Source organism: Prionailurus viverrinus, chromosome E3 (assembly GCF_022837055.1).
Source record: "Prionailurus viverrinus isolate Anna chromosome E3, UM_Priviv_1.0, whole genome shotgun sequence".
Lineage (NCBI taxonomy): Eukaryota > Metazoa > Chordata > Mammalia > Carnivora > Felidae > Prionailurus > Prionailurus viverrinus.
This window is the reverse complement of record NC_062576.1, coordinates 23340307-23356466: the sequence shown is the minus strand read 5'-3', so window position 1 is coordinate 23356466 and position 16160 is coordinate 23340307. Positions and strand designations below refer to the sequence as shown.

Below are 16160 nucleotides of genomic sequence, written 5' to 3'. Positions count from 1 at the left end.
CTCCTCCGGCATCTCCCCACCCCCACCACCAAGTGAAAAGAGTTAGACAGGCACCAGCTTTTCCAAAGGAAGAAAATACTTCTATGAAATTAAGTCATGTTCCAAACCCTTAGCCAAGGCAAAGCAGCTAGATCTATACAGCGTAAGAGTTTCTTTTTTATTTGTATCATGAGGATTCCCTCAAAGTTTATCCCAGCCTCCAAATAATAGCAATAATAGTATTAGATGCTTTTTTCTTTTTTTTTTTTTTTTTTTTTAAGAAGTTACTACGTGTCATACACCAGGCTGAGTGTTTTCCAAGCCTCCCTTCCTTCTAATCTTCAGAAGGGAGAACACCACCATCATCTCACCATTTTACAGGTAAAGAAGCCTACCTGGCCACAAAAACTGGAAAACAACAGGAACGGAACTTCAGTCTCAGGTCTGGCCCAAGCCGGGGCCCAAACATTTCTCAAGGTAAACTCAGTTCCTTGACAGAGACAAGGCCTCTTTGAGAACTAGTTTCTTCGATTTTCTCACCACTAAGTCATCAGCTTCCTAAAGCAAGAAGATCAGTCTCATTCACCTTCACATGCTCTAGCACCTAGAATAGTAATCGGCACAAAGATCTATTGAATGAATGAATGATTCACCCTTTGCTATACACAGTTTGACCAGTTGGCTGGACATATTTCTGACTCCAGGAGATGGGTATTCCAGTTCTGAAACAACTGGGTTTCCCAAAACGTAATGCTGGCCTGTCAAGCTATCTCAGAGGCCTCGAGCAGCTCCAGAGAAAACGACCCCCAGGGGACCATCAGCTGGGTCTGATCAGGCCATGGCACTGACCCAGGTTTGTAGGATACCCATCTGCCCCAAGGAGTGGCTGGGGGCAAGCAGGGCATGGCCAAGGAAGAACTCAAAGAACCCCTTCTCTGTTTCTCGTGACTGCCACAGCCCTCCCCGGGGGCCATCCTAGTGGATTTATTTAGCTGGCACTTGGGCAGGACAAACAACACTACCACCATCTATCTGCTTAATAAAAGCAATGTTTCTATCCATTTCAAGCCTGCTGCAGGATGAGAGGTATTAAGGAAACAGCTGAGCCCTCCAGCCTTGAGTGAAATAGCTCATCTAAGAGTGACCAAATCAGAAGGCAAATCATCTCACACCAGCTGCCAACCAACCACTAGAGTCATGACTGTGGCGCTCTGAGCAGCCTGTGCTAGAAAGGGGAACCCTGGGGCTGTGGGGAAGCAAGCAGTCGCCTCAAGGAGCATTTAGAATTAAATCCTTCGGGAAGCACCCACTGACCCCTACAGTAGTCCAGCAGTCATTCAACTAAGCACACTGGATGTGTCTTGGGTACCGAGACCCACCACAGGAATCTCCTATGCCATGCTCCAAGATAAAGAAGGAGCTCAGCCTGCCAGAAGCTGGGAGCATATAAATAGATTGCAATTTGACCACCCCAACTCCAAAAGAGGCACAAAAGGGGGGCTGGAAGGAAGACAGGATACATCACCTGGGAGTAGGTCCAGGTGGAAGGAAGAAAGGGATTTACCGAGCACCCCACTTTAAGCACAGAAGATGGCAAATAGCCCCTGGCAGCACATCTGCAGCTACCATCCTAGAGACCGAGGGGCCCCAGTGCTGGTTGGAAGAGCATGGGACTGGCCAGGAAGCTAAAAGGCCCACTAAGAGGGCAGTGAGTTAAATCAATTACAGTATACCCATATAAAGGGACATAGAGGTTTTCAGTAACAAAATGAGACATATCTGTGCAGTCATGTGGAACAGCAACCAAAATCAATTACATTTAAGGGTAGAGGGTTACAGAATGCACAGAGCTGCTATTTGTATTTTAATTTTTTTAAATGTTTGTTTATTTTTGAGAGACAGAACATGAGCTGGGGAGGGGCAGAGAGAGAGAGAGACACAGAATCCATCCAAAGCAGGCTCTGGGCTGTGAGGTGTCAGCACAGAGCCCGATGTGGCTCGAACTCATGAGCTGTGAGATCATAACCTGAGCCGAAGATGCTTAACCAACTGAGGCACCCAGGTGCCCCGCTATTTGTATTTTTTTTTAATGTTTACTTATTTTGACAGAGATAGCATGAGTGACGGAGGAGCAGAGAGAGAGTCTCGAACAGGCTCCACACTATCAGCACAGAGCACGATGTGGGGGCTCGACCTCACAAACCTCAAGATCATGACCTGAACCGAAATGAACAGTCAGATCCTTAACCCACCGAGCCACCCAGGAACCCCTGCTATTTGTATTTTTAAAGTATAAGCTTAGAGTAACAGCTTCCTGATGTTCTTTTGGAGAACTACTCCTCCCCAGTTCTAGGTCCAAAGTTTTTCTTTTTTTTTTTTCTGCTAAGCCAATATGACTGAGTTTTCTCCCATTCACAACTGAAAACACTAATAATAATAATATTTAACACTACATGCCAGGCACTATTCTAAGTGTTTCACATGTACTAACAACTCTAACAAGGACAGGTTACTACTATCCCCGTCTTCGAGACACAGCTGCCCTGCCCGCTGAGGCCAGATCTGTTAGTGACCTGAACTTTGCAGTCATCAGACTGCAGCTAAAGTGACTTCTGCCTCCATCCAGCCCAGACTCAGGGAACGCAGCTATACTGTCCTTGCCATACCATCACCCCCTCCACACCTCCTTGTCCTTCCTTAGCTTAGCACCAAGTCCACTGTGCCCCACTCCCCCCATCCCGGCAAATCTAGTTTAAAGGTTTTTATTTTTTTTAATGTTGAGAGAGAGAGAGAGAGAGAGAGAGAGAGAGAGAGAGAACGAACACGTGCACAAGCAGGGGAGAGACAAAGAGATAGGGAGAGAGGATCCAAAGTGGGCTCTGCACTGACAGCAGAGAGCCCAATGTAGGGCTCGAACTCATAAACCCTGAAAGCATGACCCCAGCTGAAACTGGATGCTCAGCCTCAACCGACGGAGCCACCAAGGCATCCCCAGCAAATCTAGTTTCAACCGTAGTTTGCCTCCTCTGATCCTACTAGAGGTGGAGAATCACACAACCACAAAGACTAGAAGAAACATTTCTGATGTCCAATCAACACTTGGGAGGTCCAAACTCAGAGGATCTCAAGTGTGAAGGAGGAACGTGATCCTGCCCCTCTCCCCAAGGGTACATTTGGCAATATCTGGAGACATTTTTGGTTTTATCTGGACATTTTGGTGTGTGCTACTGGCATCTAATGGATTGAGGCCAGAGATTCTACCAAGCATCTTATACCAAGCTTATACCAAGCACAGGACAGGCCCCACAACACTGTTATGGAGCCCAATATGCCATCAATGTCAAGGTTGAGAAACCCTGTTCTCAACCATACAGGTGGGCTCCCTTTTGTTTCCCTTCCCAAACTTCCCCACTTCGTTCCTGGATCCCCTGGTTCCACTGCAGCCCCCAACACTCAGCAGGGAATGGGGGCAGTGATACTGAAACTTATTTGCATGTGTAATCATCTTTATCTCCTTCCCCAAACATTCAGAAAAACACAAGGTGCCCTTCTCTGCGAAGCCAAATCACCCCTTTCTGCTCAGGCTCTGACCTCCCACAGCATCTTCAAGCCCCTTGCCAGGAGCTACAGCACTGGACTTGGAATTTAAGGATAGTTCCTCAAAGGAACAACAGGCTAAAGAGGGGCTTACAAGTGCCCCTCTCCTTGTAAGATCTCCTTTACACCTGAATTCCCTCTAGCTACCCTCCCTCCTTCCTTTCACAAAGGCCATCAAAAAAATAAAGAAAAGAAAAAGAAAAAAAAAAAAAAAAGGCTAGTGACCAGGGGCTACTCTCTCTCCCTACACCAAACTTTATGTTTCAGAGTCGTTGCCAACTCTTCAAAACTCAAGAGATTTTACATAAAAATGTAGGTTCTAGCTCTACCTGAACTAGAAGATCCAGCACCTTTGGGACAGTAGCCTAAAACGTCTGGGGCTAAAGAACCCCCTCCTCTGGCAGTCTTGTATCCTGTTAGCTCCTGTACCGGGTCAGCTGACAGCCATCCTTGCACCCAGCCCACCTGACTCTCTTTTTGGCAACTCCAGTCTAGGCATGTTCTCCACCACCTAATTAGCCGCTTGTCCCCACCATTTAACTCAAAGATGCCTCATCAGTAACCTTTTAGTTGCCAGATTCAAAGTTCCCCCTTCTCCTGCCTGACCCACCTCCATCTTTCTGCAGCAAAGCTACCTACCAACTTGCACCCCTCCTTTGAGATCTGGGGCTCCCCGCCCTCCCAGCTCTCCCCCTGCCTGTGTCCGCTCCGCCCGTGTCAGGCTGCTTTCCCCACCTGCTTCCTAAATGGTGAGGTTCTCCACGCTCCATCTGCAAACCTCTGCTCTGGACAAGCTCTCTGTCAATGAACTGAAGATTCCCACACTGACCTCCAGCTCTTACCCTCTCTGCAGCTGACCACCTGCCTGGAGAAGGTCTCTTTTTGGCTGTGCCACTTGCACCTCAAACTCCACAACTCAACCATCCCTTCCTTCTTAAACAAGTCCTCCTCACAGGTGAGTCATTTCTAACCAACCAGTTACCCCGAGTCCGAACCCAGAGATCCACCCCAGACTTCTTCTGGTCTCCTGCCTCCATTTAAATGCATCAAGGCTGCGGACTGTGCCTACTAATGATTTCTACTGTCAGTCCCAATGCCTTTGTCCTTCTTCAGCCCCCCAACACTACCGAAAGACCTTTTGTATTTACTCTCCTCCTTAACCAGTTTGGCTCCACATGACTGCAGGTAATGCTCTTAATAGGTGTACCGGATCAGATTCTCCAGCTGAAAACTCCACCCCAACCCCACCCCAGAATAAGATATAAACTCCTTTCTGCAGCATACAAGCCCCAATTAGCCCTGCAGCCTCTTTTCCAGGCTCTGTTCTTCAGGCTTTGCACTCTAGCACTACCAACTACTGGTTCCGAGTGCTCCACACTCTCTTGTCCCCAGCTTTTGCACATGCAGTTTCTTGTGCTTGAGAGATGTTCTTGCCTACACTGTCCACTTAAATGCTAGATCTGCTGTGACAATCCCCAGGTAAACAGATCAACTCCTACCACCACTGTGGGCCCCCACCCCCAATGTCCATTAGTTATGACAAGGTGCCCTTACTGTGGGCTTGGACCCATTAAACAACGTCTTTGTGATCAAGGGCCCTGTGTTATGCATCTCAGAGGATTTCCAGCACCTAGCAGAGCCCAATACAAGCTGCACGGTCTCTGTCCTCTTTGAATTTCAATGCCTCATCCGTAACACAAGGACATAACAACCCCAACCCCCGAGGGCTGTCGTGAAGCTAACCATACACATAAATAAGTCCGGCCAGAGTAAACACGCGCAAAAGGTATAAAGGGCTTGTTTTGACACTGACGACCGCAGCCAGCCAGCGATCTGTGCTAGCTCCAAAGAGACCGCAAGAGGCTGCCTGGCTTGCACGAATAAGACCAGTCCCCTTCAGTGTAAACGTCCCCATCTCCAAAACGTGGTTAATAATAGAAGCTGCCTCTTGGGGTCGTAATGAGGTTTAACAAAGGCTGGACTGCTTCTAGCACAGTACTTGACACAAAAGAAAAGCTCAACAAACGCTAGCCATTACGTTTTTAAGGTTTATGAGCTACGACGACAGTGATGGTGGGCAGTGGCGGGGAGCAGAGCACGTAGACTCGGGCCCGCCGCGCCGCACCCGGGCCGATCCCCGCACCCCGGCCCAGCCCAGCCCCCTCCCCGCGGCCACCTGCCCGCCGCCGCGTCCGAAGAAAGGCCTGGGGAGGCGGGAAGCCAGGCCTCACGTGTGGCTCTGGGCCCGTGCCGAGGGGCGGCCCCGCTACTCACTGAGCCACAGCTCCAGCGCTGCTGCCGGCCCCGGGGGCCCCTCGGCCGACTCCGCCCCCGCCGCGGCCTCGGCCCCCGCTGGCACCGTCGCCGCCGCCGCCATGGCCCAAACCCCGCTGTTCAAGCCACTGCCGCCCCTTCCCCTCTGGCTGCCACCGCCGCCGTCCGGCGCGCTCCGGGGCTGCCGACGCGGCAGGCGCGGGTTTGGCACGTGATGGGCGGGGGCGTGTGAGGCCCCGCCCACCGTTCCGGCCCCCGCCTCCCTGCGGTCTTAGGGGCCCGGGGAGGTATCTTACCAAGATGCTTCCCCTCTGTCGGGGCTGCGTTCGCCCGGTCTTCTCGACCAGCAATGGGATCAAAGCCCATCAAGCCAACTTCGCGAGGCCTGCGCGCTCTCCTCCTTTTGGAGTAGGCTTGTCGGATGAAATGCAGGACGCTCACTTAAATTTGATTTCAGATAAACTCGGTATATTTTGGGGGTATTTTTAACCAGCGGGGTCTTGCACCACACCACCTTCTCTGAAATGACACGCCCGCTCTCCTCTATACTCCCTTATTTTCTCCATCATACATTACACCATAGATATACTACAGGTTTGCTTATTTTGCTAAAGGATAATTTTTCCCGAAAAAGTCATGATTCTCACACATATTGAAATGAGCACGTATTAAATATTTTAACTAATTAGAAGGGCAGCAAGCAGATGCTATAATCCATTCAAAAGAGAAAAAAGGTTGGGGCGTCTGCTGGCTCAGTTGCTAAGGATGAGAGTCGGTTTTGTGGTCGGTAAGTTCAAGCCCTACACTGGGTGTAGAGATTACTTAAAAAAATGTTAACCAAAAAAGCTTAAAAAGGTAAATTTATACAGAATAACGGAATGTTGGAACACATGGACAAAGGGACACAAAACCAGCTTTTCCATCAGCAGTGAGGGTTGTCTGTCCAGCCCGCTGAATAACTTGCATCACTATCATTCATCTATGAGTAACCGCCTTGTGAGATGTCTGTGCCACGAAGAAACGCAATGCATAATTTTCCTTCCAAGCACAAATTGTCGATACTCCATTGTCTGTTTTGCCCCACTAATAAAAGCAAAAACTCTGTATGCTTCTATAACCCCAGGTGCCAATAAATATTTGTTGAATGGCCAAATGAACCCTAGAAGCAGTAAGAGGTAGCTGTGGGGCTTTGTCCCCTCTCTGAAAGAGTACATCAATCTTTCTAATTTTGACCTCAAACTTTCTCATTGATCAAGCTCTTAACAGGCAAAAGGCCCCAGTGAGGAAAGCATCCCGTGATGGGAAACAAAACTACCCCCTCAAGCAAGAAGGACCACCCTGAGCCAGCAAGACCCGTCCTGCCTGACCCTAAGACAATCATGACCTGATCTTCAGTGCCCACTTGCACGTACCCACCGACCTTTGTCCCACATTTTCCTTACATAAACCTGGAAGTGCTTTTGGCACTTTGGAGATAGTCTTTGAGATGTTACACGACTCTCTTCTCCGTGTTGTTCTCGAAGAAATAAATCCCTTTCTTGTTTCACTCTCCCCCTACCCCCCTTGGCTCTCTGCTTTTGGATTTTGTCAGCAGTGAATGGCCAGACCTGGTCTGTTTGGGACCTCCAGAGCTAGGTGCTTGCTCTTGGCACCCTTTCGGCCCAGTGATATCCCTACCCCAAATAAATACACAATCTAAGTGAAGTACAACCGTTGTGCTGTTTCAAAATAAGCCTAGCCACACACATCTCCTGCTGGCAGATTGCTGCCCATAGCACCCTTCTATATGGAAACTGTCACAAAAGGGCTCTGCAGGACAAAGAAATGACACGTTTACTGTATGCCTGCTTCTACGCTACCTTTTTTTTTTCTTTAACGTTTATTTATTTTTGAGATAGAGAGAAACAGAGCGTGAGCAGGGGAAGGGCAGAGAAAGGGGGTGACACAGAATCTGAAGCAGACTCCCAGGCTCTGAGCCGTCAGCACAGAGCTCGATGCGGGGCTCAAACCCATGAACTGTGAGATCATGACCTGAGCCGAAGTCGGATGCTTAACCAAGTGAGCCACCCAGGTGCCCCTATGCTAAACCTTTTACCTGTCTTAGTAAACAAGTTGCTATAACACAATATCCCAGACAGGGTGGCCTAAACAACAGACATTTCTCACAGGTCTGGAGGCTGGGAAGTCCAAAGGTGCTGCAGATTGGGTCCCTGGTAAGGCCTCACTTCCTGGTCTGCAGAGGGCTGTCTTCATGCTGTGTGCTCACAAAGTGGGGGGAGAGGAGGGAGCGGAGGGAGGTGGGAAGAGAGGGAAGAGGGAGAAAGCATGCCCGTGGTCTCATTCTCTTATAAAGACACTAATCCCTTCATGAGCACCCCACCCTTGTGACCACATCTAAACCTAATTAACTCCCAAAGCCAACCCGGTCCAAATACCATCACATTGGGAGTTAGAGCTTCAACAAGAATTTTAGGAGACACCTTCCAACTAGAACATTATTCATATAGGAGACATTTTGTATTTCAATGAAAACTGCATTGTCTATAGCACATCCTTCTGTTATCTTTTTCTGGTTCTTTGGAAATTATGTTACATCTCTGAAAGCTGTAGGTTAAATAAAAGCAATGAAAACTTACTGTCTATAGGCATGCAAATGAATTCTGTCCCAGGAAGATACAACCCTCTCCATGTGGAAAAACCAGTTTGTCTCCATCTGCACGTTCATTTTGATATTCCTGAGCTATAAATGTGTCTGCACTTTGGATTCTCCTTTGAACTGGCTGTAACATCTCATCAGTGTCTTCATTAAAGGGTCAAATAAGATCTTTTTTTTTTAATGTTTATTTATTTATTTATTTTTAATTTTTTTTTTCAACGTTTATTTATTTTTGGGACAGAGAGAGACAGAGCATGAACGGGGGAGGGGCAGAGAGAGAGGGAGACACAGAATCAGAAACAGGCAACAGGCTCCAGGCTCTGAGCCATCAGCCCAGAGGCTGACGTGGGGCTCGAACTCACGCACCGTGAGATCATGACCTGGCTGAAGTCGGACGCTTAACCGACTGCGCCACCCAGGCGCCCCCAATGTTTATTTATTTTTGAGAGAGGGAGAGACAGAGTGCAAGCTGGGGAGGGGCAGAGAGAGAGGGAGATACAGAATCCAAAGCAGGCTCCAGGCTCCGAGCTGTCTGCACAGAGCCCGACGTGGGGTTTGAACTCACGAACCATTGAGATTATGGCCTGAGCCGAAGTCGGACGCTCAACTGACTGAGCCACCCAGGCGCCCCTGGAGTCAAATAAAATCTTTAACACATGCCCATCTCTTAAAAATTCTAAACACCTGGCAACACTACAGCTGGGCTTCCTCACTGCAACAAATGTCTGGCAATGACTAGAGACTGGGCCCTGTAGAGGGGCAGGAGTTCGTCTGCCAGGAACCATCCATCACTTCCTAAATATTTCTTACACCCGGTTCCTGATTTTAAGCAACTCCACTCATTTAATATTTTGACATGTAGATCAGTAGTTTTCCAACTGGTATTTGCATCACCTGAAGGGCTTATTAAAACACATAACGCAGGGCCACACAGTTTCTAATTCAGTGGGTCTGGGGTGAGGCCCAAGAATCTTTCTAACTAGTCCCCAGGCGATGCTGATGCCGATCACTGGTCTAGGGACCACAACCGAAAGGTAATAAGTGGGCAGTAAGGAAGTGTATTGGGAGTTCAGAGTAGTGGTTGGGTTCATAGATCACTGAACTTCTGGCACTTTATAAATGCAAAATAATTATTGGTGGAGCTGGAATCCTCTGGCTCTCCCCAGCTAGCTCGCAGCACCAGATGGGGCTAATTGTACCTTGAGTCCTTTTTTTTGCTTGTCCTGTTCCCTCAGCCTGGAACAATCTCAGCATCCTGTCAAACTACCTCAGCATTGGGCTGCCAGATTTAGCCAATAGAAATAGAGGAAGCCCAGCTAAATCTGAATTTCAGACAAACAATTTTTTAGCACGAGTATGTCCTAAACATTGCATGGGACTTACTTATACTAAAAAAAAATTATTCATGGGGCACCTGGGTGGCTCAGTCAGTTGAGCATCCGACTTTGGCTCAGGTCATGATCTTGCAATTGTGAGTTTGAGCGCCGCATCAGGCTCTGTGCTGACAGCTCAGAGCCTGGAGCCTGCTTCAGATTCTGTGTCTCCCTCTCTCTCTGCTCCTCCCCTGTTTGCGCTCTCTCTCAAAAATAAATAAACATTAAAAAAAATATTCACTATTTATCTGAAATCAAAATTAAAAGGCAAAAACCCAACTCCTTCTAAAGAAAGCATTCCCCACTGGCTTCCTCCGCCTGCCCCAGGATATCCATATCCCTATACCACTTTGATGGCCTCTGCACCATCACCTCCACACTTACATTATTGTAATTGTTAGTCTCACATGAGACTCTTTCATCTCTTTGAGGTGGGGACCTTCTCTTTCGTTCTCTGTTCTTTTCAAACTTAACAAACAAATGTAAATACACACATACACATATAAGTATATAAATAATTGGGGGTGAGAAATACCTGTGGACTGAGCATCTGTAATTAATGAGCCCTTATTATTCCTCTCCACATTTCCAGGCCTAACAGGGCCTGGCACACGATAGGTATTCGTCAAGTGAATGAATAAAGACAGGATTAAATGGATTCAGTTTAGAGCGGTTCTCCAGGTAAAGAAGGCCTCCCTTCCTTGGCTGGGCTGTCCTACTGCAATCAGGATTGGGGGAGGGGTGGTAGTGGGCAGAGCTGAGGGGACTCCAGCCCAGAGGGAAAGGCCATGGCCCTAACATTTGGCCCAGCTATGTGGGATAAGCTGGAGATCCCCAGGGCATCATAATAAGCATGAATGCCAAGACAAACTTGTACTGACTTCTAAATTAAAAAAAAAAAAAATTTCATTTCCTGTGATTCACTAATGAAAATAGTAGCCACAAATGATGTGAAGTTCCTGCACACTGCAAGTCAGTATTCTAACTAAACATAGTGACTTTGGCAACGCCAGCGCCTGTGCACTTGACTGCTCACCCTTACCATCCAACTTAATCAGAGGCAGATCTGGCCTTTTACTCAACAGTATCTACTAAGCACCCACCAGTGAACCAGTGCCATTTTCAGCACTAGGGGTACAATGGTGAAGACAGAAGAGGCCCCTGTTCTCGTGGACTCTCCAGTCTGACACTAACAAATAAGTGCAGAATTGCTTACATACACAATTAGTTACGCAATCGATTCCAATTGTGTGCTTTGGAAAAGAATAGGGTGCTGATGATTAATGACAACAGGAAGACCTTCTGGGAGGAAGTCAAAGGTCTCCCTGAGGTGATAGCCGGGCTGGGATCTGAAGGCTAAGAAAAAGGTGACCAGGCAAAGCCAGAGAAGAGCGGGTTGGACTCGCCTTCCAGTCACAGAGAACAGTAGTTAGTACGAAGGCAGGAAGGAGACATGCCTAGGGCCCTCGGGAGGGCATATGTGGCTGGAGGCCAGACAAGAGGGCACGTGAGGGGCAGTAACGGATGAGGCTGTGATAAGGATGCATGGCTTCATCATGATAACAGCTCTCCTCATGCCTCATTTTCTAATCCTCTCCCACCAGGTCTGGTTCTGCTCAAATCTCTGCAGCAAAGCTGCCAAAACGATCTTTCCAATAACCCACAAACCTGATCGTGTCCCTTCCCTGCTCAAAACATTTCAATGGCTCCTCACCTTCCACCTCCCAAAGACTTAATTCATGTCTTCACTAACTGAACCCCCACTTTGTTCAGGTGCCCACTGTTCCCCAACCCGCCATGTACCTCAGGGAAGAGCTGGCCCTGCCCCCAGCTCTGGGTCTGAATGATCTATGAGGATGTCTCTCCTACTTCCCCAGAAGTTCAAGAATGGGGAAGTAGAGCCGTGAAGGGTGCTTGGAGAAGTTCCCTTACTTTTAGAGAGAGAGTCACAGAAAGCCACTATTGCTGACAAGACATGAAGGAGGAAGTACAGAGAGGCCCAACCACTTAAGCCAGCCAATTAATTGCAAGCAGAGGCAATCAACCAGAGGCTGTTGGCTGAGGCCAATATAGTAGAGATGGAAAGACCCTGGGTCCTTACTGACGTCCTGAACGTTTAATTAACCAACCCTAGAGCCTGCCTTACCCCTGAACTTCCTGTCACGTGAAATACTAAATCTTGTTTTAAGCTGGTTTGAATCTGGGTTTTTTGGTTTTGTGTTTGTTTGTTTTTGTTGCATCAGACGGCACACTGATACCCTTAACCTGGCAAAGAAGGGCCATTTGGAATTTCCCTCTGCCTGTTTTCTCAGCCACTTTGACGCCCCCTCAACTCCTACCCTTAGTTCCAATCATGCCCACCTTTGTGAAGTTCCCCTTTCCTCCTTCTGCTTGGAATACCCTTCCAACCCTCACAGACCTGGGAAACTCCTACACATCCCTTATGACCCAGTTCAAAGGTCAGTTTATCTGTAAAGCCTTCTGGCACCTCTGAACAGATTAAAAGCCTCTCTCTCTGGACCCTGCTATCACTCAGAGGTCCTCACTTTCTAAGTACTCATCACTCTAGTCCCTGGGAAGGTAGGAATTATGTCATTAGACAAATATATTAACTGATGAATATACCACATCCAATTTTAGTTCCCACTGCACATCCTTCTATATTGAACTATTCCATTTGTCCCCATTCTTTACTTTAGAGTCTGTGTCAAAAGTCTATGTCTCACAGAGGGGTGCCTGGCTGCCTCAGTCGGTGCAACATGTGACCCTGGACTCTGGGGTTGTGGGTTTAGGTCCCATGTTGGGTGTAGAGATTACTTAAAAATAACATTTCTCTTTTAAAAAGTTAAATATATATATATATATATATATTTTTTTTTTAATGTTTTTATTTATTTTTGAAGGAGAGAGAGGGAGACAGAGCATGAGTGGGGGAGGAGCAGAGAGAGGGGGAGACACAGAATTCAAAGCAGGCTCCAGGCTCTGAGCTCTCAGCAGAGCCCAATGAGGGGCCCAAACCCACAAACTGTGAGATCATGACCTAAGCTGAAGTCAGATGCTTAACCAACTGAGCCACACAGGTGCCCCCAAAATAAAATATTTTTTTAAAGTCTATGTATCATAGATAGATGGATTCAAAGCAAATTACAGGCAGTGGGCCAGACTGTTAACTACAATTGCATATCTTGCAGGAGAGAAGCTTGCAATGAAAGCAATGCTGGGAAACTATTCGAATTTGGCAGAGTTGGACCAGCTGATGACTGTCACTTCTGAACACACTAGTCTGACGGATGGGGCTCTTATTTTCTTCACAAGATCGTCACTTGATTCCCTACTACATGTCAGGCAATAGGCCAGGTACCAGTTATAACCAAGAATGAGACAAACTTCCTGCCAGTCCTAATCTCAGGTTCTTTAGAGTAAGCCAGGCAGTAAACATGGATAAGTACACTAGATAATTTCATATAGTAAGCCGGCCTGCAGAGGAAAGACAAGGGGAGCAGACACGTTAGAAACTGCAGTCTCAGACGGACAAGAGTGGGTTTGGTGGGTTTGCAGATACAGATTCAAGCTCTTGTAAGGTTCAGCTGGAAGCCCTCCCCTTTGGATCTATGACAGCCTACCTCTTTCAACAAATTCCTTTTGTGGCTTAAATTAGTCTGAGTGTGTTTCTAGGTTTTGCAACCAAGATCGCCATTTCTAAGAATGAAATTACCGGTGGTGGTGACAATGGTAATCGATAACATTTAAGAGCCAGGCACAGTTTTGGAACTTTACATACATCATCTATTTTAACCCTTACCACTCTGAGACACGAACAATTGTTATCCCCATTTTACAGATGAGGAAACTGAGGTAAAGCAGATATGGTTAAGTAGACAGTAGAACTGGGTTTTGAGTCTAGACAGTTGGCCTCTGTGGCCTTTACCACTTCACTGTGCTCTCAAAAGTGCTGGGGGATGGACTTGAGGTTATTTCAAATGTGTGACATCCCTTCACACACACACACACGGTCTTGAGCAAAACCCCCAGTCTGAAAACCCAGGCTTCCTCCAACTGAGGACGTGGCAGCAGCTTTATCAACTCACGAGCCAGAGTTCCTTGTAACCATCCTGTGTGTCATAGAAACAGAAGCTCTGATGTATCACTCAGTAAGGAGTTGACCTTGGGCTCTGGGTTGTCATAAGCCTGAGTTTAAATCCTTGCTTTGCCTCATACTATAACCTCAGAACAGTTCATCAACTCTTCTGTGCCTCAGTTTCCCTACCTGTAACACAGATATGAGACTACCTTCTTCATGTGGTTCTGGAAATTGAATAAGGACGGACTACAATGTTTACCAGCATAATATGAGGCACAGCAGTGGTCGAGGCTCACATATGTGCACGATAAACCCTAAGTATTAGTATTCTGCATCTCCTTCTGTGGGGAATACCTGTTGTTTCTTCATTACCCCTTCTTCTGGAAAAAGCTTCCTACTTTTCCTTGGGGATGACTCTTCCTGCATTGGATATAATTCTTGAGAGACTACCTATTCCTGGCTAACAAATGGCAACACAATCACAGTTCTAACCGCTGGTGTCTAAAAAGACATTCTCGGGGCGCCTGGGTGGCTCAGTCGGTTAAGCGTCCGACTTCAGCCAGGTCACGATCTCGTGGTCCGTGAGTTCGAGCCCCGCGTCAGGCTCTGGGCTGATGGCTCGGAGCCTGGAACCTGTTTCCGATTCTGTGTCTCCCTCTCTCTCTGCCCCTCCCCCGTTCATGCTCTGTCTCTCTCTGTCCCAGAAATAAATAAAAAAAAAAACGTTGAAAAAAAAAAGAAAAAAAAAAGTTGAAAATAAATAAATAAATAAATAAAAATAAAAAGACATTCTCTCTTTATTTACTTTTTTTTTTTTACTTTATTTTTATTTATTTTGAAAGAGAGAGAGCAAGCAAGGGAGAGACAGAGAAAAAGGGAGACAGAATCCCAAGCAGGTCAGAGCAGAGCCTGATGCGGGGTTCGAACTCACAAACCATGAGATCATGACCTGAGCTGAAATCAAGAGTCAGAGGCTTAACCGACTGAGCCACCCAGGCTCCCCAAGACACTCTCTTTTTAGAATCTAAATCTTTTAGAGGCACCTGGGTGGCTCAGTTAGAAGAGCATGCAATTCTTGATCTCCAGGTTGTGAGTTTGAGCCCCACCTTGGATGTAGAGATTACTTAAAATAAATAAAATTAAAAAAAAAAATCAAAATCTTTAGATGAGTCATCCAGAACTAAAAGAGAAAACACAGTAGGGAAACAAACCACAGCAACAAAAAAGCTAGCCGAGATTCAGACATCCCCACTGAAGAACAAGACTGGCCATTAGCTCCTGCTGCCTCGATAACCAGAGTGCCCTCAATTCCTGTCTTTTCCAAGCCCTGATTCTTTGGCTTTCTCATAGATTCCTTGACTCTCCCACGGACTTAAACTCTCCATAAACCCATAGTCTCCAATCAACTTATGTTTGGCAGAGTTGGTTTCTATTACTTGCAACCAAAGAACTTCACCTGATGTATTTTTTGAAGCGAAGACTACGACTGCGCAAAGCATAACAAACCCTGAATCCCCTTTCCCTACTCTCCTGGGCAAAAGGCTATCTATTGCTGGGTGACAAATTATCCCTAAACCAAGTGACTTGAGGCCATAAACGTTTATTATCTTATAACCTGTGTGTGTCCAAAACTCAGCAGCAACTTTGCTGAGTGGTTCTGGCTCAGGATCTTTCATGGAGGATGGTGTCTGAACACCTGACCGGGGCTTGGAAGACCTGCTTCCAAGATGACTCGCTCACATGGCTGCGGGCAGGAAGTCTCAGTTCCCTGTCCCACGGATGTCTTCAGAGGGCTGCCCGAGTGTCTTTGTGATGTGGAAGTTGGCTTCCCACAAAGCAAGGGATCCAAGAGGATAAGACAGAAGCCACGAGGCATCACAAGTCGGCCCTACTCAATGTGACTTCTAGGACGGCAGAATGACTGGGGGACATTTTGGAGGCTGGCTGCCATACAGGAAAAGCTTAGGAGCCCCAGCAGGGTCTTTTTCAAATTTTTATTTTATTTTTCCAGTACAGTTTTTATAGGCAGACATCATCCTCCTTTCTCTTTAGCTATTCCTATTCACCCCAATGAAAACACCTATTTCAGGGGCACCTGGCTGGCTCAGTCGGAAGAGCATGTGACTCTTGATCTCAGGGTTGTGGGTTCAAGCCCCATGGTGGGTGCAGAGATTACTTAAATAAATAAAAGTTTAAAAAA

At 47.1% G+C, this 16160-nt stretch overlaps 1 protein-coding gene across 1 annotated transcript in view; it reads right to left on the bottom strand.

Moving 5' to 3' along the window:
• The window catches only part of GGA2 (golgi associated, gamma adaptin ear containing, ARF binding protein 2), a 33411-nt gene extending 27372 nt beyond the window's left edge, over window positions 1–6039 (bottom strand). Inside the window, exon 1 of the mRNA XM_047839089.1 lies at window positions 5851–6039. Within this exon, the coding sequence (XP_047695045.1) occupies window positions 5851–5953 (103 nt within the window). The 5' untranslated portion in view covers window positions 5954–6039. The remainder of the gene's footprint in view (window positions 1–5850) is intronic.
• Window positions 6040–16160: the final 10121 nt, after the last annotated feature.